Source organism: Punica granatum, chromosome 8 (assembly GCF_007655135.1).
Source record: "Punica granatum isolate Tunisia-2019 chromosome 8, ASM765513v2, whole genome shotgun sequence".
NCBI lineage: Eukaryota > Viridiplantae > Streptophyta > Magnoliopsida > Myrtales > Lythraceae > Punica > Punica granatum.
The window spans coordinates 3814939-3842257 of record NC_045134.1 but is presented as its reverse complement, the minus strand read 5'-3'; the positions used below and the strand labels follow the sequence as shown (position 1 = coordinate 3842257).

Below are 27319 nucleotides of genomic sequence, written 5' to 3'. Positions count from 1 at the left end.
TCGGAGAGCTGCTTTCGCAGAATCGACAGGTTGTCTACGATGGGTTGTATGAAAATGGTGCGATCGGCGTGATAGAGGATCCTGGATGAGGAAGAAGAGGGAGCCATTGCTGAAGGAGGAGGAGGCTGCTGTCAATGAGAGAAGCTTCCGTTACTTACCCAAGTCCAACAGTAGACGAACCCAGGCAAAGCAAAACCATCCTTCCGCTGAACCTTTGCGGTAGCTTGACCAGCACGCTTCTTCTTTTTCTCCTTCTTCACTGCACTTTTGCCCTTTTTCAGTGGAGCCACTGCCGCTTTGCTCTTTTCCCTTTTCTTTTGCTCTACGTTAGTTAAATAAGTCTGTCATCTCGGCCTCCCACACCCACCTGCAGCCGTTGGTGGCTGGCGGGAGAGCGGCTGGGGATGAAGGGAGCCAGCTCACAGCTCTCTCTCTGTCTTTGTCTTTGTCTCTGATGGCGCTCGCTACTACGACAGTGGCGCACACCCTCGCTTACAATTATTGCATTGTGCGACTACCTAGAATGAGGGTTGGCTATCTAGAGGTTGTTCTCATTGTGCGATTTATCTGTGCCCTTTTAGTAGAATTTATATATATATGTGTGTGTGAAACAAGTGGTATCAAACCCTACGTAAAGGTTCTTCTCTTCCTTCCAAGCTTTATTGGTTATTTATTATACACAATATTATTAACTTTATTTTGATGAGTATTAGCATACTCACGTTAAAGAGTTGTTTTAAGTAGGTTTAAATTTTTTAGAGATAATATATTTTGTTCGATTGAAATCTGTATGGTTAGCTTTATACTGTTTAGTGAACAAACTACAATAAGACCTGTACTCTAGGAAGTTTGTTGGAATTTGTATTATCTTTTCAAATTTCTTTGATTTTTAAGAATATTTCTCTCAACATTTACTATTTTTTGCCCAATTTATTGAGTTTTATGATTTCTTATAGTTGTAACTGTAATATTTATATTTAAATGTAGTGATTTCTCTAGAAACTTCTTAGAACGAAGAAATTTGTGATACAATTTAAGTCACTTCCATCACTCCCCATTATTAATTTTGTGTTTTTGGTCTATTTTAGTCGTCAATAATTCTTTTCCTCTAAAGTTTCAATGCAAAAATGATGTACAACATAAACTTTGTGTTAATCTAATATAACATGATTAATTTTTAATATTATTCTTAGTATTTTCTATAGATTTTTTTTAATCTTATACTAGGTACTATTTATTAGATAAACCTTCAAATTATTATCTTGCAAGATATATTTTATTTTTACTACCGATTGGTTATACATGATAATTCCATCTATGAGAAATGTGTACTTTCTGATTGTTTTGCTCTCCTAGCATAATTATCTTAAAAAATATGTATTCCTTTGATATCGAGGAAAGATATTTCATGTATATATGACTTAAATAATATTTAAAAAATAGACTTTCTATCTTTGGTTGAAAGATCAGTAATCCTCCAATAAACTCATTTAATTTTCAAGTCAAATAATTTCTAAATCCTTAATTTTTTTGAAAAATTCATAATATATTTAATTTAAAATATTACTTTCTATCATAAAATTATTAGTCATTCGTGCGCGGTTCTCATCTAGTTTTTATTATTTCTTTGTACTATCTCTATGAGCGTTCATTCTAAACGAAAAAAATAATTAGACTTTAAATTGAATTAAGAGTCAACTGCCATTTAATCCCTGAAGCTTTGTCTGGCCAGCAATTTGATACTTAAAAGGATTTTAGCCACCAAAATATTCCTCAAACAATGATTGTAGCTATAAAAAGGAAGTCCGCCGTTACATTGAAGTTACAAAAAGAAGATACGCGTGCCTGTCTGGAGTGACGGCGTCACTCAGTTCGTCAAAAGAAATAAAAAAATCGTAAATGACTCCGTTTTATCTCTTTTGAAAAGTTTTTTTTCCCTCTCTTTTTTCAATGTTAATCATGATATTCGAAAATCTAATTTAAGTCTAACTAATCCATTTGAGTCGGGTTGATCTACTAAGGGGTAAAATTCTCCCGGTGTGAATTTTTTACATTTACAAGGACTTGAAACCGAGATCATATTTAAGCAAAGCAAGCGTCGAACTTCTTGAACCAATACATGTTGGTTTTTTTCCCTTTATTTAATCACATGAAAAGAGGGAGAGCTCGGGTGTGGGCTCTTGTCAACAACCTCTCTCCCCGACGAGGTTGCTGGAGGCTTCAGGGGTCACCGCTGACCTCGTCGGAGGGAGGGGGCGGTCACCCCCGAGCTGCCCCTCTATTCATGTCAAAAAATTTCAATCCGACATTTTGAAAACTTGTATAGTTTAATTTAAAGAAATGATATTTTTATGAATTGTTTATGTTATTATATTTTTGAAAATTAAAATAAAGCAATTTTTTGAAACATGTCTCACATGCAACTATTGTTTTGGCCTGTTATTGTCTCGTAAATTCATCCACAAGTAGCAATTAAACAGCTTCTCTAACTTTCAGCTCATTAACTTCCCTGCTTTGTCCAAAAAAACTTCTCTGATTGTCGAATGTCTGTAATCCTGATCTCCCAACTTGGTTGTCCCTTGACGGATCCATCCAATTTGAATCTAAATTAGTCGGAGCCCTCTGGGCTTCCATATACCAATTAGAGCATAACTCAAAAAAGAACTTTATTCATCCCAGGTCGTTTAACTCGGATATATCCATAAAATTTTCAGCTCATTTTATCTTCTGCAATATGCCATTCTTTTGTTGGTGAGACCGCGGGTATCATCAGCCAATTGTCACAACAAATCTCATTTGGTCGTTGGCTTACATGAAAAGGACTTCCATCAAAGAAACAATTTTAACTTTCGGTCGAGATCAAATTTAAGTACTTGGAAGCGTTACAAGCCTCAGAGTCCAGTCCTTTACACTCGGATACAAATATCACTCCTACAAACGTACTTGACACAACAGCAGAAGGGGTAGACATTCGAGTATGAAACATGAAAAGGTGAACCAGATATACCTGCAGCAGACCTAGAATATTTCTCGTCGAACTTTCTACATGTGGATATGGTGTGTCCCGTGATTACTCCTTTGTGTGGAAGCGACACGACAGAATCTGTGGTTTATCAGCCAATTTTCTTCAGCAGCTAGCATTCAAGCATTGAGCTTAATTGTTTTAAACAACCCGCAACAGAGGCCGCCGACACAACTCCCTGTTGTAACAATAAAGCAGATGAGACCTTCCTCGAACATGTGCACATCTGGTTTCTCGTCAAATTACTGACAAAATTGAACAGACATCTCATTAGGCAAGTAGCCTATCATTGTCATTGCATCTGTTTTGATATATATTTATAAGAGATTACAGTTCCTCCAAATTTGCACAAGCAATGAAGGATTGATGGTTAAATTTTGCAGGGAAAGTTCAAGCGAATTCGCGCAAAACAAGGTACACAGAGCTAAGCGAGCTGGGAGACAGATCTGTGGCAAGTATTTCATTCAGATTGCGAAAACTGTCAGTAACTCAGATTACAAGCCATATGAAACCAAACGCAACCTTATTCTCCTCCTCTGCAGTACAACTCAGATGTATAGTGCCCTTCCATCATTGGCTTGTTTATGCAAGCCATAAATTCTCCTCCTCTGCAGTACAACTCAGATGTACAGTGCCCTTCCATCATGAGACTATTAAATTTCCATAGGCTTATATGGATTTTGATCTATATCTACTTAAAAGTTCAAGCTAATAAGTGTTGGTACCAAATTCTCATATAAACCAATAGATTTTGATTTATCTTTTCTATGTAGGATTAATATCCTTAACGGAGACTTAATTTCATACTAAGAGGATATAAAGACTGCAACACGAATAAGCGACATCAAAGTATGCACATTTCAAAAGAAAATGCAAAGCGCCACAACAAAATCTATACAGCTTCTCATGTACTACGTGCTATTCGGTAAAGTATCCAATAAATCATTAGGACATCATGCTAAACAAGCAAAGGACAGAAAACGGGGCAACTACTTCCAGAAAAAAATATGCTGACCTGTGGAGACAAAGATTGTTCGAGCCATCGAGGCAGCAACTACACCTTTCATTTCATGGTGATATTCTCAATGTGAGAGACCTTAGGCCAATCTTCTCCGGATTCCCGTTTGCACCCTTCTTGCAACTGATCGCAGAACTGTATCTTGAGCTTCTTAAGAGAACTGAGTCGGGGAAGCCACTCAGGAATAGCCTTCAAACTTGTGTAGTAGATTTCTAAACTTTCAAGGTTGGTGACGAATTGAATCCAATCCGGCAACGACTCCATCTTTGGGATGTTCTGAAGAGAAAGGCAGACAAGTTTGCTTTGGCCTTCCTGCAGTTGCAGGTCACACCTTCCTCCATCCCCATCCTTCTCTTTAGATAAATCAAGCTTCGGACACAAAGAAATCTCCAGTGATTTAAGGGCGGTTAGATACCGAAGAATCGCCATCACATTAAGAGCTCTCAAGCAAACACAGCGCTTGATTATGAGGGCCTGGAGAGATGGGAGGGACCGGAACAGCTCCTCCGGCAAGTACTCCACGTTTATTGTGTTGGAAATTTCAAGAGACTCCAATCCTTTGAGGGAAACAGAAAAGATGGAGACCATGGCCATCTGCTTTATTGAAATCTGTGGAGCCACAACCTGTCTGTCGCCATTACTTCTCGCCAATCTTTTTAAGATCTTATCCGTCACTCCCCACAATGACTGGAAATGACCTTTCCAGTATGATAATCTCGGACAATCACGTATACTGAAATCCTTCCTGTCGGGAAGCTCAAGCAGCGTCTGATTGTCCTTGTTTATAATGACTTTGCTCCTCCTCCAACCCAGGAATTCGGGCAACTTCTCCAGCTCTAGCCTTTCAAGTGATGGAAGAAAGAAGACTTTCTACCCAGAAGGCCAGGTATTTCTATATACTCCAACTCAAACATATTCAACAAGCAGAGGCTTTTGAGGAAAGGAAGCTCGTCCAGGCGTGGCAAATGCTTGCAATGAGGACACCCGCGAATCTCGAGCCGGACAAGCTTTTCGAGTTGGGAACCCCAAGCTGGAAACCTGTAACCACCGTATCCTTCTACCGTCAATCGTTCTACACTTGGATGGGGCTGTAGTCTTTCTAGCACTCCTTCTTCACTGGCCCGATTCCTATTCATATCATCTGGAGATTCTTCCCACTGCAGTTCCAAGGATCGGAGATCTGAATTGTTCCCTAAGCATGAGGCATCCGGTTCATGCAAATTTTCTCCTGCTCTTTCTAAATGTCTGATCGCCAGTTTTTTCAATCGATGAAGTCAGCTCAATTGGTTCAGTGTTGCTGCATTTGAGTCTGCTTGCTTGCCCACCACAAATTGACATAGCATTTGCAGACGAGTCAGCTTTTCTATCCCCCTGGGCACGTGACTTAAATTGTCACACCCTCTTCTATCAAGCTGTCTCAAATTGGCCAACTCCGAAATGCTTCTCGGCAGCGCTTGCAGCTGACAACATCCTTGGAGATTAAGTGTTTCCAGATACCACAATTCCCCTATTGAATTGGGAAGAACTCTAAGATTCCCATTTTTGGAGAGATCAAGATACCTTAAATACTTCAACTTTCCAACTCTTGAGGGTACCTGCCTGAGATTGGGAGCTCCCTGAAGGCGTAACGCTTGCAACTTTTGGAAATGTAAGATGAAATTGTCCCAATCACAAGACCCTTCAATGCCTCTTGGCTGCTCATCCAAAAAAAGAAGAGTCCTCGACTTGTTCCTCTCTCCGACTCTTATCAATTTAGAGTCTATCAAGTAGGTGGATACATGAAAAGCACTTTCTGGGACCATTTCCCCGTTGAAGCCATCTAACATGGAGTAACCATCACCTGCGACAAATATTGCGAGGTCATGAATTAAATTGTGCATTTTACAACCTATAACGTTTCCATCTACATCTTCCTCTATATCCGTGAAGAAGGATTTTAAGACCAACTCCATGAAATACTCGCGCCCAAGTTCTTCGAGAGTCTTGCTATTGTCTAAGGATTTGATATATCCTTGTGCAATCCAGAGAGGAATCAACTCGAGAGGGTCAAATCTATAACCTTTGGGGAATAAGCTGCAATACGCAAAACACTGCTGTAAATGTGACGGGAGGTTATGGTAACTGGACTGGAGAATCGCCATGAATTCTTTAGTTAGTTTGGACAAACCCACGACCATGAATCGTAACAAATCCTCTGTAGTATGGGCAGATTGTGTCATATCTCCGGCTAATATGATCACAAGGGGAACTCCACAGCACTTCCTTAAGATTACTGCCCTGATCGCTTCTAAACCTTGCCACTCATGCTCCTGCGTCGCTGCAACTTCCATAAACAAAGACAATGACTCGTCTTCGGGTAGGGCAGGCAGCTGATAGATCAATGCTGCATCTGCTGCTCTGCCAACGTTCAGACTACGGGTGGTCACCAAGATCTTAACTTCGTTTGCTGCACCATCCAGCATTGTCCGTAGCTCTAACCACCAATCGCGATTCTCGTTCCACACGTCATCTAACACAAGGAAAACCGTCCTGCCTTTGAGCTCCTCATTCAGTAATCTGTACAGTTGCTCCATGTTGAGGTTTGCTGCGAGTACCCTTCCTGGAGTTAATAGCTGGACCAGACCCCGCAAGTAACTCTTTAAATCAATGTCGGTTGACTCAGAGACCCAGAGTGTCAGGTCGAAGTCCCTCTGGACACGCTCATCGCGGAATACGAGTTTTGCCAAGACTGTTTTGCCCAGCCCTCCCATACCCACTATTGCAAGAATCGCGAACTTCCTCTTGATATTGTCGGCACTGAACAAGAATTCCAAGATCTGCTTCTTGTCGGATTCTCTTCCAACTACATATTGTGGGAGAGACGAGTCGGTATCTGTTTGTCTCCTTGTTCGGTCCTCGAGAACCCTTGTGCCAAACCAAAGACTACCCCGAAGATAGATCTGATCGAGCCTCTCCCGAATGCTCTTGAGATGACGAGACATCTTAAGACTGTAAACAAGCTGGTATGTGGAAAAGAAGATCAAGATCCGGTGGTTACCTCGAATCTCTCTCTGGCGCTGAGCTTCGGCAAAGAAATCTTCGAGCTGGTCATCAGCATCATAAACCACGTCCCTGAGCTTCTTGAGCCAGCGTATGACATTCTTATCTCCGCCGGCTCCTCTCTTTCTCGCCTCATCAAGCACAGCACCGATAGCAGAAACAGTGTTCTTGAATTCCTCCAGCTCAAGTTTGACACAAGATGCTTGCCCGATCTCATGGGAGGCCAGAGAACGAAGACGCTCGAGGATCGAGCCAACAAAGCTTCCAAGGATGATATCCGCCATTGTCTCCAAGTTCTCCTCGCTTCAGTTGCACTTGCAGCAACCAGCAAGGAATCAATCCAAATGATGAACGTGAATGAAAGTTCAACAACTGGGGCGGGAAGGATGCAGTAACTAAGAAGTAAAGTATCGAAGTCTGTCGGGGGTTTAGAAGCCCGCCTTTGCTTTGGCAACTCACCATGGCATTCAAATGATGACAAAGTGGCCCAATGACCAACTCGTTTGCTTTTCTTTCGCTTTTTTTTTTTTCGATTTAATCTATTCGAAAGTTCAATTGAAATTCGACTAATTTAGTCGAGTTAGATCGACCCATTAAGAATTAAAGTTCTTTCAACATGAATATTTTGTATTCACAATTACTCGAACCTGAAATTTACTTTAACGAAATAAGCGTCGAATCGCTTAAATCAAACCACGTTGATTTACTTTTCCTTTTCTACTTCACAAAGCAGACAATCTGGTCTAGCTCCGCGCGCGGATAGTACGTAAAAAGATGACGATTATATAATTGGAAAAATGCAAATATTACATATAACATGTGAAATCATTTGGAACAGTAGAAAACTTAATAAAGTATGCAATAGAGGGGTTAAAGTAGCCGATATATATGTGCCGATAACCCTGATATAATTAAATGAACCTTGAAATTATTGGAGATCACATATATCATCAAAATGTTATCCATAAAAAAGTTGAGTGCCATGCACCTATTTAACAGTTTACAGGATTGAAATTTTTTTGTGACTATCGTAGGAAGAAGTTAATGTACGATGAATATTTATGTTCGTGATATTACTTGGTGACAATTTGGCTAACTTTTATTCGAAGTTACACTATCTATACAACGTACACACATATATATATATATATATATATGAAGTCAAAACTTATCCTTTCGTCCTACTTTTATATCCCTAAAATATCCTCATCACATAAGTTTTCTTTTGATATACGCCATTGAAAATGAGGGAATAATGATAATTACATACTAAGTAACCACCAACAGGCAACCCCCACGTCCCTCTTTTCTTTCCTTCTCCCTCTCACGGTCATAAATTTTGAAAAACAGCGCCTATATTATTTTTAAATAATTCTTCTCTTTATTTTGATGAATTTTATTTTTTCCCCTTAATATTATTATTTTTTAATTCAATTCCGTATTAAATAATAATAGGATATATTAATAGAAGAAATTCTAAATATTTTAGAAATTATATAGTGTTGTAAGAAGATTAGCGTGCATGTAGTACCGAGTTTGTAAAATATTTTTTAAAAAAACTTACCTGAGTCAGGAAGAGGATAAAATGCCAATTGAATTAATTCCTCCTTTTATTTTATTTTAAAGTTTTCTATTTTCTTTTTTCATGAAAGTCAGTTGATTCCTTTTCTAGTTTTACGCTATAAAGGGAATATCTAACTAACGGGAGCCGTACTTTGAGTCTATGCCTACGCGCCACGTGTTCGCCAGCACCCTTCCTTGTCGCCACGTGTCAGCAGCACTGCCACGAAGCATGAGTCATAAATAAATGTTTAATTAATTAATTAATTAATGTTACTAAATGGCAAATTAAAAATCCCGTGGGGAATGAAAACCCGAGGGAGTCGTCACTCACATCATTATTGACACCAAACCAGTACTATTGCCATTCTCGATTTCACTTCGTCGGATCGGATCGGATCAGATAAACGAGATATACCATAATAGTCACTACACTTGTATAAGAATCACGATATATTTGAGTTTGGCTCTTATCGGCGAACTTCCCGAGTACACTTCTCCTTGCCCTTTCCCGTCGTACATAGGATGAATGAATGGATATAATTATGAGAAGGGTAAAATTAAAGTGGGGGGTAAAGGTTGGGGTGCCAAATTGCATGACACATATGTGGGGGCATTTCTGAAAATAAAGCCAATTATATTGCGGATTCTCTTTCCTCTTCGGATCGCTGTGACTGGTTTTCCCGTCATGCTTGAGATGCTGAGATCTAGCCGGGGGTAGTCTCCAATGGATTCAATGATGTCTCGAGTCTTTTCGGGTTTCTTGCTCTGTTTAAAGTCCAATGGATGGATAGCAGAAAGAAAGTGCGCTTGATGGATTGTTTGCGAGTTCTGTCATCACAGGTGAAAAAATCAAGATTAATTCCGGAGGTTTCCTGCGTTTGCCCGCTTGACATCGATGCCTTGAGCTTTCCTTTCCGTCTATTCACCATTTTTGTTGTCTGACTCGGTGTGTTTTGTAGGATTAAACGAACTCATGGAAGGCCGATTCGTAACTTGCCATTGATTTTCCTGAAGTCCACAAGAATGTAGAGCTATCAGACAGGTTACCGTCACCAAACAGCAAGGAATCGATCCAGATGATGAACGTGAATGAAAGTTCGACAACTGGGGCGGTACGGATGCAGTAAATAAGAAAGTAAAAGTATCGAAGTCTCTCGGGGGGGGGGGAGGATGTGTTGGCAAGTTGACCATGGCATTCAAATGATGACAAAGTGGGGCCCAATGACCGACTCCTTTGCCTTTTTTTTTTTTCATTGGTAACAGAAAACTTAATTAGTCACCACTAACTCATTTGTTTTTCATTCACTTTTTTTTTGAATTTAATATTCGGAAACTCAATTGATCATGATTAATTAAGTTGAGTCAAATCCGTCCACTAAAGTATAAAATTCTCACAACATGGATTTTCTGTATTTATAAGCATTCAAATTCGAAATCCTATTTAAAAAGAGTAAGCGTCGAACTGCTTGAATCGATCTATATGAATTCACTTTGGCTTTTCTATTTCACAAAGTAGACAATGCGGTCTAGCTCGATGCACGGATAGTACGTAAAAAGATGATGATTATATAATTGGAAAAATGTAAATATTATATGGTAATGGGGATTATAACATGTAAAATAGTTTGGAACAGTAGAAAACTTAATAAAGTATGCAATAGAGGGGTTAAAGTAGCCGATATATATGTGCCGATAAACCTGATATAATTAAGGGTAAATTGCACTGGTGGTCCAAAATATTTTACAAATATTTTATTATGGTTCAAATTTTTTTTCACTATATTATGGTACAAAATATTTCAAAGTTGTTTCATGATTATACAAACCGTCAATTGGCCCTGACGCCGTTAACATTTTGTTAACGTAGCGCGTTCTATGTGCCACTTTTGTTACGTGGAACCAATCATAGTGCGTCACGTCATTTAAGAGAAAATAAAATTTTAAAAGTCCAAAAAAATACAAAAAAATAATTAAAAAAATACAAAAAAGAGTAAAAATTTAGAAAAAATAAAAAATTATTTTAAAATTTTGAAAATTTTAAATTTTTTTTAAAATTTTTTAAAATAATTTTATAAAAAAATTAATATTTAATATTAAAATTATTTTAAATTTTAAATTAAAAGTTTAAAATTATTTTTAAAAGTTTTTAAAATTTAAAATTATTTTTAAAAGTTTTTAAATTTTAAAATTTTAAAATTTTTCAACCACATCAGCAAGGAGATGACACGTAGTAGCCACGTCGGTGTCGGCTTGACGGCGTCAAGCTCGAGTTGACGGTTTGTACCATTATGAAACAATTATGAAATATTTTGTACCATCGTATAGCGAAAAAATTTTTTTAGATCATAATGAAACATTTGTAAAATATTTTGGACTACCAGTGCAATTTATCCTATAATTAAATGAACCTTGAAATTATTGGAGACTTGAAGAGTAGTGATCACATATATCATCAAAATGTTATCCGTAAAAAAGTTGAGTGCCATGTACCTATTTAACGGTTTACAGGATTGAAAAATTTTGGTGAATGGAAGTTAATGTACGATGAATATTTATGTTCGTGATATTACTTGGTAACAAGTTTGCAAACTTTTATTCGAAGTTACACTATCTATACAACCATATATATATACATATATCTATATATATCTATATACTTCCCTAGTATTATCAATATTATCTTTATTGTTATATATATATATATATATATATATATGAAGTCAAAACTTATCCTTTCGTCTCACTTTTATATCCCTAAAATATTCTTATCACATAAATTTCTTTTAATATACGCCATTGAAATGAGAGAATAATGATAATCACATAGTAAGTAACCACCAACAGGCAACGCACTCGTCCCTCTTTTCTTTCCTTCTCCCTATCATGGTCATAAATTTTGAAAAACAGCGCCTATATTATTTTTAAATAATTCTTTTCTTTATTTTGATGAATTTTATGTTTTTCTCCCCTAATATTACTTTAAAAAAAATTCAATTCCATATTAAATGGTAATAGGATATATTAATAGAAGAAATTCTAAATATTTTAGAAATTATATAGTGTTGTAAGAAGATTAGCGTGCATGTAGTATCGAGTTTCTAAAATATTTTAGAAATTCATTCAGGACGCGTCGTGTAAAGTGTGAAGTTTCTCGTATCGTAGTGAGATGTGGATATCCACGCTTATTGCTTCGGATCTGGTATAAGAAGAGGAGAGCCATATATTGAAGTTAGAATGAGTTTTTCGCTCTTCAGATTAAACGGGCAACTTAGCGGAGCGAGAAAAGCATGCGGGGTTGTCCAAAATTGGCCCCATGATGGTCAGGGCCCTCATCCCGACCTGCTCGAGACCTAACTGACCAAAGCCAGCCCATCAATTGCAGTGCGATGGATCGCAGCAATCGCACTCAGTGGATAGCACCCGCAAAGCCACCAAAAAGAAAAACAAAGATAGAAAGGAGGAAATAAAATTCATTTGATTTTTTTTTTTAAAAAAAGACAAACTCATCTGAGTCAGGAAGAGGATAAAATGGCAATTGAATTAATTCCTCCTTTTATTTTATTTTATTTTAAGTTTTCTATTTTCTTTTTTCGCGAAAATCAGTTGATTCCCTTTCTAGTTTACGCTATAAAGCGAATATCCTAACTAACAGGAGCCGTACTTTGAGTCTATGCCTACGCGCCACGTGTTCGCCAGTACCCTTCCTTGTCGCCACGTGTCAGCAGAACTGCGGCGAAGCATGAGTCATAAATAAATGTTTAATTAATTAATTAATGTTAATAAATGACAAATTAAAAATCCCGTGGGGAATGAAAACCCGAGGGAGTCGTCACGCACATCATTATTGACACCAACCGGTACTATTGCCATTCTCGATTTCACTTCGCTGACCGGATCAGATCAAATCAGATCGTATAAACGAGATAGACCATAATAGTTACTACACTCGTATAAGAATCACGATGTATTTGAGTTTGGCTCTTATCGGCGAACTTCCCGAGTACACTTCTCCTTGCCCTTTCCCGTCGCACATAGGATGAATGAATGGATATAATTATGAGAAGGGGAAAATTAAAGTGGGGGTAAAGGTTGGAGTGCCAAATTGCATGACACACATGTGGGGGCATATCTGGAAATAAAGCCAATTATATTGCTATCATGCAGTGGGCACAGCTCACAGCCTCACACAGTGAAAAGACAGCACAGCCCTTTAATCTTATCGATAAGATTAAGAAGGTGAAATAATAAAAAAGAAAAGGAAATTAAAAAGGGCAAAAGAGGAAATCAAATGGAGCATTCCTGACCCCAGAGATGAAGGACAGGTGGGTGGGTGGGGCCCAGGTCAGGTTCTTGTACCAATGAGGTTGCAGTTTCGGATGGAGGGAGGGCTATCCTCAGCCACGAATCCCAAACAATTGTCGTTCTCTCTCTCTCTCTCTCTCTCTCTCTCTCTCTATATATATATATCTTTCTCTCTCTGCCCTGCCGCCAGCCATGCCCCCACCTTTCCCTTCTCAGCCGCGCAACTCTCAGATAAATATATTATTCTCATCTGACTCATCCATCTCCTGTTGCTCTGAATCTGATGAGTTAAGAAAGAGATTTCGTTGTGTGAGCTCTCTCAGCCTCACCAGCCGCCTCTGTTTCTCTCTCCATCGCTCGCTGTTGTGCTCTTGAAGCTTCACAATTTCGCAGGGAAACCCACCTCCAAAGTCATCATCTTTTCCTTCTCCGGGTTTTGTTTTGCTTGCCCGGCATCTTCTGCCGCAGCAAGAACTGCCATCAAAGCTACTAGCTTTGTCCTCCTCCAGTCTGTTGCTCCTTCAGAAGGTATATGTTCGTCTTTTTCGATTTCATATGGGATCTTGCTCGGTAGCTCGTAGCGGATTCTCTTTCCTCTTCGGATCGCTGTGACTGGTTTTTCCGTCATGCTTGAGATATTGAGATCTAGCTGGGGGTAGTCTCCAATGGATTCAATGATGTCTCGAGTCTTTTCCGGTTTCTTGATGAGGTGAATAGTCACTGCTCTGTTTAAAGTCCAACGGATGGATAGCACAAAGAAAGTGCGCTTGATGGATTATTTGCAAGTTCTGTCATCACAGGTGAAAAAATCAAGATTAATTCCGGAGGTTTACTGCGTTTGCCCGCTTGATATCGATTCCTTCAGCTTTCCTTTCCGACTATTCATCGTTTTTGTTGTCTGACTCGGTGTGTTTTGTAGGATTAAACGAACTCATGGAAGGCCAATTCGTAACTGCCATTGATTTTCCTGAAGTCCACAAGAATGTAGAGCTATCAGACAGGTTACCGTCACCAAACAGTTGGGCTCAGTGGGGAATTGGTGGGAGCCCCGAAACCTTCGGGTTGCCGAAAAGGAAATCTGTCGTGGACTCAGATTCAGCTTCCCAAGAATTCTGTCAGGGGAGTTCTGGTGTTGCTGATAGCTCAAGTGCGTTCGAGGAATTATCTAATCAGAGCCCTTGGCAAGATGCTGTCCCGGATCATATGGATTTCCAGCTTGATAATCTGGGAGGAGTTGGGGAGGCAGACGACTTATTCCTGTAACTAGCCTGACCTCTGATTTTCCTGATGCTTGATTATTTATAGTCTTTCAAATGCATTTTGGATGTGTGCTTTAAGTGATATTTTTCATATGATGAAATGGAATGAGACCGCCGCATAATTGTTCTTGTTCTGTACCATGGATCTACTCAAAGATGTTTATGAAGATGGCCTAAGGTTCACTCCCATGGTATCATTATGGCCAATTGGCCTGCTGCAGTTCACTTAAATGACCAATACAACATAGTATATTTAAACCTGAGTGTGATTTGCACCGACCTGTAGATACATAAGTTTCCAAATATATTGGGGTTTTGTTTGCTTTCTTTTATTTGTTGGCTGTGCCCCGTGAACTGTCACTAAAAGCTCGAGTAGTAATATCTGTGTTTGATTTAATTTTCGGCGTAGGATATGGCTGCTCTCTCATCGGTTTTGTGGATTTGCCTTTTGCAGGAACTCTTTTCTAGAAGATTCTCCTGGGAAGGAGAAATTTCATGGATCATTTTGCGTTTGTCCTGACTGCTGGTATGAAGTTTCTCTAGCTGGAAATTTGTGGCTGAATCCTTGTGATTCGCACAGTATTTCGAGTGAAAAACAACATGTGAAGAGTTCAAATTGCACCGAATCCCGTCGCTTTTCCCCATCTTTGGGATGGGAAAAGGATATCACTGCCCCTCAATCTGTTCCTTGCAAAACCGAGAAGGAAATGGATTTAGAACCAAAGGTTAAAATTTTATTCCGTTTGTCTATCGCAACATGGCAATTAATTTCCTCTTGGATTTGACTTAAGTTTGCTGTTGAAATTGGGAAACACCAGACTAGGAAATAGCGCAAAAAAAGATGGTGCTTGTGTGTAGGCATGCTTCTCATCATCAGAACTCACAAGATTGATGATGCTGTAAAGAAACATAATTGTATGCATAAACCTTTATGTTTTCAAATTGCGAATTTCAAATGGATTGGATTCAGTTTCTCTGCAGGTGGATCAGGTACCAATGTTTGTATTGGTTTTCGTCGAGAAAATCACCATGTTAGGCTTGTGTAAGATACATTGTTCGTCGTAAGTATCCAAAAAACTTTCTCCCTGTGGAATTGGTACCTGATGGAATTAACTCGATAGAAAATGGCTCTATATTAGGTCTTTTACCCAAAAACATTTAAGATTGAATATAATTTCCTTTGCAACGTCATGATACACAGGAGGTCTTTGGTATCAGTGTCATGTTCTATTAAAGAAAAGGAAAATCATGTCGAAGAAATATTTTGCAATCCAAAAGATACGGTCCAGTTTTCTTCAGAAAGCAATAGAAGTAGCCGCTTTTCTCTGTGAATCTCTTCTGTCTTGAAATTAATGTGGAATCTATTGCAATTCCATTCATAAACTTAAGAGCCTCATTCGCTCTTTCTGATTCTTAAGATTATATGTCTAACCATTGTTCAATCATTTATTCAAGGCACCAATGGTCAATATCCTGGTTCCTTCTGAACATGGCGAATTGCATGAAAATCCAGTCGAGGAAATGCCCTTCGAAAAATCTGTGCTCCACGATCTTGAATTGCTGATGAAACAGGTGACCAAGATAGTGACTTGGAGCTTAAGAACATCATTAACTTTATCTACTTTTGATGATTGACAAACATCAGACATCGATTCATAAGTTTCCTTTATTATTTCTATCTATTGTCAGTTGACTAAGAAGACCCGCATTTGCTTCCGTGACGCTTTATACCGCCTCGCTGACAACACGAAACACCACCCCATGGGTATGGAGGGTCAGAGTGAAGAGTTGGATGAGGAAAAGGCGCCTCCGTGGACAGAAGATAACCAGGACATGAGGTGCTGAATGCTTATCTTGCTTTGCATCTTTCATGTCCTAATTTCCATTCTCTTTCGCCCATTTACACTCGAAAACTTAGTGATTTTACCGATGTTGCTGAATACTGAATAACAGGTCAGAGAAGAGAATGTTGGAGTCAGAGACGAACATAATCGACAGAGCTGTTGCTAACATCATGTTCCATAGGATGGACTTCAGCAACCAAGATTTCGCCGTCAAACATCCATACAGTCATGAGCAAGAAATGCTCGGAGAAGGGGATATATTTCAATGTCAGAGTCTGGAAACCTCGATGTTCCCACATGACCATGAAGTGCCTGTCTTCACTCAGAACCATCCCAAGGAAAGAAGCAGCCAACTGGCTTAAGGCTCAACTGTTCGATTACTTATGGCTTAAATAAGTGCCAATTTCTGCATCAGTATTAGTTTTCCTTTGATTTAGAGCAGTGTCAAGCCTGGTACTAACGAGCATGTTTGGCTTCTTCAACCGGTCACCACTATCCTAAAATGTATATATTGCGAGCTTAGATAGCTTTGGGAGCTTAGTATTAGATTCTCAGGTTTCTGCTGATACTCTCAGCTCAGTTTTGACCAGAAGATTGTGTGAATAAATAATCGTGTCAGCACTTTAGTGAGTTACCGGTGTTGAGGTTGTGGCGTGATTGAAACATTTCAAAGACAAGTTTCATAGTTCAAGAATGATTGCTGCAAATTCACAATTCTTGCAGATATGTGTCGAACTTTCTTTCAGTACAATTCATTGTTGTATACAAGTTGTGCCATGCTGCAGGAAGGGAGGTCGCCTCCCTTGGAATTAAGGAAAAATTATAAAGTATGACATTTTTTTTTCTAGTTTATTGAATTTTCTATGAAATTATCGTATTTCGCATCCATTGGCTTTATGAGTTTATTATTCCTTTGCCTTCGCTATGATTCTCCCTCCTTGGACTGAATTTCTCGATCTGCCCCTGGCTGCAAGTTTCTTAAGATGAGTTATTATGCAATGCATGAGTCCCCCTTGCTCAGCCTTCCTGCTATTTAGTTTCGTGGCATTGGTCACTCGAAGTACTACGATATGCCATTGGGGTCATAAATATGGGAAGTTCAAGCCTCGCATGGCAGCCATCCAACCGACTATTGTGCGCGCTGTCCATGGCCGCTCAAAGCTATTGGTGGCCAGACCCTGGACTGTGGTCCTATGCTCATAAAGTTACAGCTGGACCAAACTGGCATGGCAACTAAAACGTTTATTCAGCATCCTCTTATGTACTATGAGTTATTCGACATCCTCCGAATTGGAGGATATAGCAGACATGTTGAACGTTAATAGCAATGTTGTCGATAACCAAAGAGTGTAATTGTAACTTCTTTGAGATTAATAGTACCTACCCTTTTTTGCCAAAAGAGTTATGGCATCTACCAAATGAAAAGAGAGCTGCGTACGTTCATTTATTGTTGGGTGTTGATCACAGCAGAAGACCAAAGACAAAGCTCCCAAGCTCGGGATCTCTAATGGCAGTTCATGACTGACACCAACCAATCTATGTCCCAACTAAAGTTCTCAAGCCGATGTTATTATCTGTTAGATCTCATATTCAAATCAAAGGGAATGTTGGTTTGTCTTTGAATCCTGGGCAGGGTACTCGCAATCCATCCGGTCGACCCCAGCTGAGATATGATCATAGGACTGCAGCTCGTGGACATTCTTCTTGCAGTCCTCCCAAAGTAAGCTATATAATGGCTTGTTTGGTTTGCAAATGTGATTTTAAAATCACAATTTTAATCTAATTTTACAAACAACAAAATAAAATAACCTTTTCGCCGACTAGGAAAAAGGCGGTGATAATGTACACGTATGGGCGGGCGACACTGTCCTCGAGGTGATAGTGTACATATAGGGGCGGGCAACACTGTTCTCCTTGATATATTAGCTCGCCATTAATTATACGTCTTAAAATTTCATTTGGGTTTATACGAGCTTGTACTCAACTTTCAATTTAAAAACTCGAGTTGATAAGTTGTGAGGCTCAATCCCATATAAACTATTCTATTTTCTTTTATACTTCCGATGTAGGATTAACTTTTTATGTTCCCAACACCCGCCCTCACGTGGCACCGTGTGGTCTTTCTAATGATTTTGCCTACACGTGCCACGTGAACCTTAACTGTCCCCTCTCAACAATTTGCCTCAAGCCGGTCTCTCCTCTCTTCTGGACTCAAGCTTTAACTACCTCGAGCTAGACTTCTTCTTCCACACTCGGGCGAGGGGGGGTCAATGACTACGAGCCGAACTTCTACTTCCGAACTCGAACTTCACTGGCGTGGTGTGGGGTCCTGCGCATACGCGCCCCCAAGATTATTACCATGTGCTCTGATACCATCTTGCACAGACATTCTGCACAGACACGTTTCAACAAAATGGACGTGTCGAGCGAAAGCATAAGACCCCAAATGTAAATGAAAATCAATCCTCCAAATGTAATGGTCCGTAATAAGTAATTCCTTATGATTCTCTATTGAGACCAGTGCCAATATATGATTAGATTCATCCATCTTGACAAATAGTTAATATAACTGGCATTACTTTACTAAAATGAATCCACCAATTGCAAAATCCTCTCTTTTTTTTTTTTCTTTCTTTCAGTGCGTACCTTAATATTTGGAGGTTCAATGGACTCCGACTAATCTAGTTTGAGTAGAGTTGCCCTCCATTCACAAGACTCAATCCGAAATCTTATTTAAGATAAATAAGTGCCGAATCGCTTAAATTAATTCATGTTGATTGTCAAGTTTTTCTAAATACCAAGTAATGGAAATTGAATATTCCCTTTTCTTTTTACCTCACATACACCGGCTCCCCTCTCTCTTTTTACATGCTTCTATGGCTCCAACGGTTAGATCGGGCGTTACCTCTCAGTTTGGCTCCCCTTCATGATTTAGATAATTGGAGCCCGATCGAGGACCCCGTCAACATCAACTGCTGAAGCTATCAAAGCTCCTCCTATATATCAAATTAAGTCCTATTACGGAAAATACAAGTTTCTATTGACCCATAATTAGAAAGTGTTTATCCATGTTTTGTGAGAGCCAATCAGGTAATATGTATTTACTGCATTGGATAGTACTAATCCATACGCCTAACTCCTACAGCATTCTTTAATAAGTTGGTGATGCCTGCTGACCAGCTGTATATTCCACATGCATATCTATTCAGGATGTATATATATATATATATATATATATATATATATATATATTGCTCACCCGCTCACAGCTCCATCACCATTGTATAGATGACACCTAACACCATATAATATAGATGTGTAATAATTGATATAGAAAATATTTCTCTCGAATACGCCACATTGAAGGCGATATATATATTAGACAACGTTCAACTTTGCTAAATCCTCGAGATAATAAGTTCTAATATATTTCTTTTACGTCCGGGTGCACTACTTCATTCATCATGCACAAAAAAAAATTTTATGAGTCAAATTTTCTTTTAATTTATTTCTACCTTTTGGTCATCGAATTTTCGCCTTATCTTTAGTAAATTTCACCGTATAGTATAATATTTTAAAAATTTTCACCACGTAGCATATATTATATTAATTTTATCAAATAGTACGATATTTTAAAATTGTTTTCATGGCATAGAACGACGTCAATTTTTCGCAAATTCCTTGACAGAGAGTTGGTGTGGCCGATGTTGTGGGCCCACCTTGCACAGCTGGACTTTTTGTGGGCCCTGAAACATTTCACAACATAGCATAAAACTTCAAAAATTTTCACAATGCGGTACATATAATATTAATTTTTAACAGTATACTACGAAACTTTTAGGGTGGGCCCACGACGTCGGCTACATCAGCTCTCCATTAAGGAATTGACGGAAAATTGACGTCGTGCTATGTCATGAAAAAATTTCAAAATATCATGCAATTTTGTGAGATTAATACGATATATGCTATGTCGTGAAAATATTTAAAATATTATATTACATGGTAAAATTAGCCCTTATCTCTAAAATCACATAGGCTACATCAACTAGCCAAGGTCGCAAAAGTCTTGTATACCGAGTGGCACGCCAAAAAATCTAATTTTTTTAATCGTGTCAGGTTATAAATTTGAATCACTTGTACTATGTGTTTAACACTAATTAATTTTTTTAATCGTGTCAGGTTATAAATTTGAATCACTTTCTTGCGATGCTCAAATATATCGATTCAAATTGTTATATTGGCTGGAAATTTATGTTATATTTGGATTCAGAGTTTGAATTTTAAAATCTTATTTTAACTTAATTTTACCCACAACAAAACAAAATTCTACCTACAACAAAACAAAATAACTCATACAAAATCAAAGGGTGTGCCCATTTATACTACTCTTTTTCAAAATCAAAATCACATAACTCATACAAAATTAAAGAGTGGGCCCCATACATAACCATTTATACCATTCTTTTTTAAAATCAAAATCTGATTTTAAAATTTTACTTACAAATCAAACACAACATTAATTTATAATATCTTTTGCCAAAAATTTGAGGGAGAAGAAACAAAAAAAGAATCAATTTGGAGCCTATCCTGTAGATATATGTAGCTTGTGAAATGTGAGACATGAGACATCTTTTTGTTTGGGTGAAACGTGAGAGATCTTTACATTAATGATCGTGAATTATTGCGGACAAAAGATAACAATAAATGCTCCCTTAAGAGTTGTGCCAATCTTCAACTATATATCAAGCCCCAATGTTGCCCACAATGCTATACTAATCACACACACACACACTCCATTTCCAAGGTCAGCCTCTTCATCTCAATGGCCATCACTCAGTCCATAAAGAAGGAATCAAGTAATGATGCCCACGAAGTAGATGAAACCCTAAGCAATGAGTGCAAAGATCTTCTTCTCTCCCTCCCAAAATCAAGAGGATGGAGAACCCCTCACATTTATCTCTTCCAAGACTTTTGGTGCCAACCCAGAGAGATTCAAGCCATATTATCCTTTCAGAGACACTTCAAGGCTCGGGACTTGGACATCGTCCTCACGACGATCCCGAAGTCGGGCACAACGTGGTTGAAAGCCTTAGCTTTTGCCATTGCAAACCGCAGGCGGTTCCCGGTCTTTGAGAAGACTCACCCTCTCCTCACCTCAAACCCTCATGATCTCGTTCCATTCTTCGAGTACAAAGTGTATGCACGGAACGAGCTCCCGGACCTCTCCAGTCTCCCGGACCCCAGGATCTTCGGGTCCCATATCCCATTCCACGCACTGCCAGAGACGATCAAGAACTCGGGGTGCAAGATCGTCTACATATGCAGGAACCCGTTCGACACATTCGTGTCCCAGTGGATCTTCCTCAACAAGGTGAAGCCCAAGTCCTTACCGGATGTGTCACTGGAGGATGCCTTTGAGATGTTCTGCAATGGAGCCGTGGGGTTCGGGCCATTCTGGGCCCACATGCTCGGTTACTGGAACGCGAGCCTGGAGAAACCCGAGAAGGTGATGTTCCTCAAGTACGAGGATATGAAGGAAGACACCCCGGCCCACTTGAAGAAGCTAGCTTTGTTCTTAGGGTATCCATTCACACTTGAAGAAGAGAAAGCAGGCGTCGTCAAGGGTTTAGCTGAGCTATGTAGCTTTGAGAAGATGAAGGAACTGGAGGTGAATAAGAGCGGCCAATCTATCATGAACTTCGAGAACAAGAACTTGTTTCGGAAGGCCGAGGTTGGGGACTGGGTGAACCATCTGTCGCTGTCGATGGAGGAGCAACTCTCCAAAGTCTTGGAGGAGAAGTTGGGTGGTTCCGGCTTGCAGTTCAAGATACCCCCTCGATCACCAACCAAGATGACTACTTAAATCATGCATGCAACAAAAACTTCAGTCTGAATTATTTTCATGATATATACTAATATGGTATATTAGTGGGGGCATCTTTTCGTATGTTTTAGTGTGATTAAGATGTTGGACGAACAGTCAAAGTTTAGCTTGGAAAGTTTGTTTTAGTGACAAGAGATTCATCCAAGTTCGAATCATGTATGCATCTCCTAAGTTTTACCAATAAAGTGTGCTTTATTAGTAAAAAAAATTCACGGTATGCATCGTACACCTATTCGTCTAAGCATATGATTTGGTCGGCATGCAGGTTGCTAGCCGGTACACATAGGACCATTGCCGCTCGTCGGTAATTTGCACGACAAATATGCGGTCCAAAAGTGAGGTGGGTGGCGGATTGGATGCATCTGATTAATGCTCTGGGGGGAAGGACCAGCTGAGGTTACGTACTTGAATATTGATTGCTCATGCCCAACGGTGACCCTGGAACCCCCTAATAAAAGCCCTCCACCGAGTGGAATTATAGACTGGTCATTATCAAATTAGGTTAAAAAATTGTTTCCTTCTATCTCTATTTTGAAGCCCTTTCCGTATTCTATGTTTTGCATTCAGCTATATAATACCTCTAGACATCATCAAAAAGAGGATGTAGCGCCATACATGCTCGTCATTGCCTGATAACCAAGTGATTTAATATTCAATATGCAGTGAGATTATTTATGCTCATTTATTAGTTATTAAAATTTCTATTTTATTGTACTATACTCACGACCTTCTCCCTTCTTAAAAAAATACCTCTAGACATCGATACCCCCAATGATTTGTGGGGATCACTTTGTCTTTTACCCATGCAGGCCGACAAAATTTGAAAATATAGATCACAATGACGTTGTTGATATATAAAGTTGAATTGGATCATGATATAGGTACGGATATATATTTATTTCTGAGGTGCACGTGTAGGGGATCAGCAAGTATTCTAATATCATGTCGAAGAACTCCAGTGGACTTAAGGCTAGCATAAATTAAATGACGGGGGTTCCGGTCGGGAAAGAAGCTAGGGACAGTTTGATGAAGGTTTGCAGGTGCAAAGTATATGGTTTTTTTTCCCCCTGTAGATGCAAAGTATATGTTTTATTTAGTTAGATGATATGCCAAGATGAAGATATATATGCGACGTTGTAAATAAAGTTGTGAGAGAAGGATATCGGCCTTCTATGAATAAATTAATTCAATATCACCAGAAAGTCTACGGAGAATCATTTTTTTTTTCATTTGTTTGATTTGGAAGATTAGTTACGAAGGCAAACCTCGAATATTAATAGATCAAATTTATCAAAATGGGGTGTAGCGTAGTGGTGTACGCTATCGCCTACTGATTTAGAGGTCGCAGTTTTGATACCTAGTATAACTATTCGTGCCTTTTATTAGTTATTTAGAATTTTTTTTCATTATATTAGGTTTTCAACCTCTTTTGTAATCGAAAAAATAGATTAAATTTGCAAGCCATGTCCTGTTTATTTCCTATTTCCTTAGTAGCTAGGCTTCCCTCCCCTTCGGATTTAATGCACAGCGACAAATATCTATCCCCGGCCAAAATATTTCATCGTGATGCAGACACCGATGCATGGTGACACAAATTCAATAGAGATGTGTGGGTCTCGATACTATAATTGAGGCTAAATCATATATATATGTATGTGGGGCATCCTGTCCGAATCGAACGTAATTACTAATTAACTAAATGCTAGGGTATTGGAGGGCGAGCGCAGAGAGGCCGGAGAATGGAAGGTGTAGGACGTGAAGGAAGACACCGCGGGGAGCGATATATGAAAGGGATTACCGAGCATACGTGCACGGGATCTGTGTTTGTAGGAGGAACATATATAGGGATAGATAGTATGATTTGAAGAGATTGTGAAGGTTTGAAGGAGTGAACAAAGCTGGCAAGCCGGCTATCCCTTGCACTGGGAACTTCAGGTGAAGGAGAGGTAGGTGAATGGATTGACTTTCCAAGTCCTTCCACGGTAGGAAATTAATTGCTTAGTTTAGGAGTACCAAAGCAATAAATATGAAATTATGGAAAAAAAATTAAATATGAAATTATTTAATTAATCACTAAAATATATTGATGAAGTTTTACTTAAACAAAAACAATTGCTGTTATAACGAAAACTTTATAATTAAGTCGATTATCATATAAATTACATTCATAAAAGAATTAAGGCTATCATTACAAGTGAAGGTGTAATCTTTTAAATATGTGTATATATATGTATATCTTTTTTAATTTAAATGTATGAAAATTGCATTATCCAAATGTTATATATTTGTTGAACTTCTAAAGAAATAATTAATCAACACTACTAAAATGTTCACTATTACCGAGGTAAGGATCCCTCATAATTCCCTTGACTCCATACACTTATCGACGGAATTATCACGGATTTCCAATGGTTCCGTGCCTTTGAAAAACCGTGCCACCGAATATTTTTTTAAGGGATTATCGAAGGTAATTCCCTCAGTAAATTTTAATTTCAAGGGACTTCCGAGGGATTTTCCTACTGAAATTTCCCAGGGAACATCCCTCGAGAATCTCTTGAAAACTTATTTATTTTTATTTGTAATAAAATTTTTGATTTTTTTTTGATGGATTTTCTAGTCGGCAATTTTTAAAAAATTATATTGGCCCGGCCCAGGCTTGGCGGGTACGCTTGGGTAAGCCCAGACAACACGGAGGGAGCACGGGCCAGCGTAGAAATATTTCTCATTGTAAGTACATAAGTACTTTACGCTCTTTTTTTAATCGGAAATACAGTAATTTTTAAAGTACCATAAAAAAATATGCAACTAAATTAATTAATGTAACAAAGTCAAAGCAAAGAGTAAGAATAAAATCAAGATATTTAAGAGCGAAAAGAATGGAAACTATTAAAGAGAAAAATAAAATAAAAATAGAATGTTTTGTCTAAGTCTCTTAATCTATATGTATATTTAAAACAAAACTTGAGCCGCTCACGCCGCCACATCATCAAAAATAAAAAATGGGGTTCTCTCGCTTTACCACGTTATAATTTATCTATTAAGGAAATTTTTTATCATTAATTTTGGAATATTTCTTTATGATAGTCAATGGAATATACAATCTTACATTATAGGACTATGTGTATGTGTATGCTTTTAATACAATGGAATATATAATGTAATTTTGTATTGATAACTATATACAGTCGGGAAATACATATATCTGACTGCTCATATATGTAGCAAGTAAATTAGAAAAACAATGGAAGTGTTTTATATATACTACTCGTACCATTTTTTTACTGACAAATACATATACGTATGTCCATTTTTATACATACTATAGGAATTATGTTCATATTCTCATTAAGAATATATGTTTATATATTGATCTTCGGCAATCAAAGTGATCTTATAAAAGAGGTAATAAGAATAAATTATTTGATTCACGATATCCAACATATGTTTTTAATCACCATTCTATTTTCGTTTTGCAAATACAATATTGTATTTCTTGACTTATTTATATTCTTCTCATTAAGAATATATGTATATATATTGAGGTGTGGCAATCAAAGTGATCTTATAAAAGAGGCAATCACAATAAATTATAAGATTCACGATATCCAACATATTTTTTTAATCACCATTCTATTTTCGTTTTGCAAATATGATATTATATTTCCGGACTTATTTATATTCTATGTTGTATGCTTGTCCAATACAAACACCGATCTTTCATAAAAAAAAAATATTTATATTGTAGAAATAATTATATATGATACAATGAAACAAGAAAAAATAACCAAAATATTTTATTTACATTCTTTTCGTAGAATATACAACATGCCAAAATACCACCTTTCTCATTAAGTAAATGAAACCAAAACTGCAAGCAAAATATATTAATAAGATTCTTTTGATAGCATACATAACAAGCTAACTACATTTCTTATATTTATTTCATATATATGAATTATATAATAGAATCTAAAGATAACACAAAATCTTGCATTATAGGAATACATATGTTTTGATACGATGAAATATGTATTGTAATTTTTTTTATTTTGGCAGCTATATAATATACATACATATATATATATATGTATATAGTTGTTTGATATATTATAGGAAGGTCTACGTATATAGATTAAGATATGTATTGCACATACAAAAGTTATATTATATATTGGACCTATATACACGCACACACGGCGTTTACGCAAAACCTTTACCATTATATTTTCATATGAAGAGACATATTGGTGTCCTTGTGGACTTTATATGTATATTATGTTGCATGCATCCACAAACAGCACCGATCGACCTATGTCAATTTGATTGATTCAAAAAGAATTCATTATGTTTTTTCTTCATTTACTTTATTATGATATTTTGCTTGGAAAAATTATTATTTTCTATAGTTGATATATTTGCTCGCATATTTTGATTCAATTCATCTTTTTACACATTTGTATGATATTATTTTTATTTTTTATTGATATATTCGCTCACTTACTTAAATTAAATTCTATTCTTTTCATGTATGTCTCAGTTTTCTTTAATGAGTTTTTAATTCGTATATATATTTATAATATTATTATCTTTCAAAATAATTAATAGACTATTTATACGGTCCCTTGCAATGCACGTGAATTCAACTAGTTCTAATTTAACATTACATTCATGCATGTATATATATGCAAATTTATGAAAAATCTCAAATAATTTATTTATAATTTAAATAAATCAAGGAAAAACTAAATAAATTATTTGAGGTCAAGGTAATTTACTTGAAAAATTTTATGTACTTTACTCGAATGAACTTACCCAAAAAAATTACTTGAATGTAAAATACATACACATTTGTATGGTATATTAACCCATTGTTGAGCGATGAAAATAAGAAAAGAAAAGGACGTGGGAAAAATGATTTATTTACAAAAATCATACTTGATTATGCTTAGGTTTTCGATTATAAAGGAGGTCCATGAGTATAGTATAATAAAATTAAAATCCCAATAATTAATAAAGAGGCACAAATAGCATTGTTATTAGAACCGGACTGGATTGGCCAGTTCGACCTGTCGGACCGGAAACCGGCACCATGTCCTGTCCGGTTTGCCTAAAACCCTAAATGGTAGAGTTAAACCGTCAAACCCATTGAACCGGACAATTTTTGTGCAAAATTCCATTGAACCGGCCGATTCTATGAGTTTCCTATTTAGTTCTTTTAGTGTAAAAATATTAGGTTGTATAAGGATTTGAATCTATGACTTCTTGCTTTCCATACTCGCATAGTACCAATCAAGCCACCACTAATTTCTTGTTCTTTTAATCATACTTTTAAGTACTTACTAAATTCAATATTTATTTTGAAATAAGAAATATTAAATATGGACATTT

At 37.6% G+C, this 27319-nt stretch overlaps 3 protein-coding genes and 1 long non-coding RNA gene across 6 annotated transcripts; 3 read left to right on the top strand and 1 right to left on the bottom strand.

Moving 5' to 3' along the window:
• Nucleotides 1-2823: 2823 nt before the first annotated feature.
• Nucleotides 2824-7533, bottom strand: LOC116187484 (disease resistance protein RGA2-like). Of its 2 annotated transcripts, none has more exons than XM_031516221.1 (2): nt 4038-7533; nt 2824-3267 (listed from the first exon to the last, which is right to left on the bottom strand). In XM_031516221.1, exon 1 carries the CDS (start codon nt 7361-7363, stop codon nt 5315-5317), a length of 2049 nt encoding a protein of 682 aa, XP_031372081.1. In that variant the 5' UTR covers nt 7364-7533; the 3' UTR covers nt 2824-3267; nt 4038-5314. The 2 variants fall into 2 exon arrangements, with proteins under 2 accessions (XP_031372081.1, XP_031372082.1); XM_031516222.1 differs by having other exon boundaries at nt 2824-3200.
• Nucleotides 7534-9132: 1599 nt separating this feature from the next.
• Nucleotides 9133-10054, top strand: LOC116187483. Its single transcript, XR_004152068.1, has 2 exons — nt 9133-9482; nt 9602-10054. It is a non-coding gene; the product is annotated as an uncharacterized LOC116187483 (long non-coding RNA).
• A 3064-nt stretch (nt 10055-13118) lies between these two features.
• Nucleotides 13119-16769, top strand: LOC116187482 (protein LNK3-like). Of its 2 annotated transcripts, none has more exons than XM_031516218.1 (6): nt 13119-13744; nt 13864-14203; nt 14658-14928; nt 15659-15775; nt 15893-16041; nt 16157-16741. In XM_031516218.1, exons 2-6 carry the CDS (start codon nt 13878-13880, stop codon nt 16407-16409), a joined length of 1116 nt encoding a protein of 371 aa, XP_031372078.1. In that variant the 5' UTR covers nt 13119-13744; nt 13864-13877; the 3' UTR covers nt 16410-16741. The 2 variants fall into 2 exon arrangements, with proteins under 2 accessions (XP_031372078.1, XP_031372080.1); XM_031516220.1 differs by having other exon boundaries at nt 13120-13472; nt 16157-16769.
• A 3990-nt stretch (nt 16770-20759) lies between these two features.
• On the top strand, nt 20760-22148 carry LOC116189647 (cytosolic sulfotransferase 15-like). Its single transcript, XM_031519404.1, has one exon. The coding sequence runs from the start codon at nt 20870-20872 to the stop codon at nt 21908-21910; it is 1041 nt and encodes a 346-aa protein (XP_031375264.1). The 5' UTR covers nt 20760-20869; the 3' UTR covers nt 21911-22148.
• The last annotated feature ends 5171 nt before the right edge of the window (nt 22149-27319 follow it).

Bases quoted from the DNA above. Each gene is read 5' to 3' on its own strand.
- LOC116189647 (XM_031519404.1), top strand. From the start codon at position 20,870: ATGGCCATCACTCAGTCCATAAAGAAGGAATCAAGTAATGATGCCCAC.
- LOC116187484 (XM_031516221.1), bottom strand. From the start codon at position 7,363: ATGGCGGATATCATCCTTGGAAGCTTTGTTGGCTCGATCCTCGAGCGT.
- LOC116187482 (XM_031516220.1), top strand. From the start codon at position 13,878: ATGGAAGGCCAATTCGTAACTGCCATTGATTTTCCTGAAGTCCACAAG. The intron at 14,929-15,658 runs GTTAAAATTTTA...CATTTATTCAAG, and splicing joins AAATGGATTTAGAACCAAAG to GCACCAATGGTCAATATCCT. The intron at 16,042-16,156 runs GTGCTGAATGCT...ACTGAATAACAG, and splicing joins GAAGATAACCAGGACATGAG to GTCAGAGAAGAGAATGTTGG.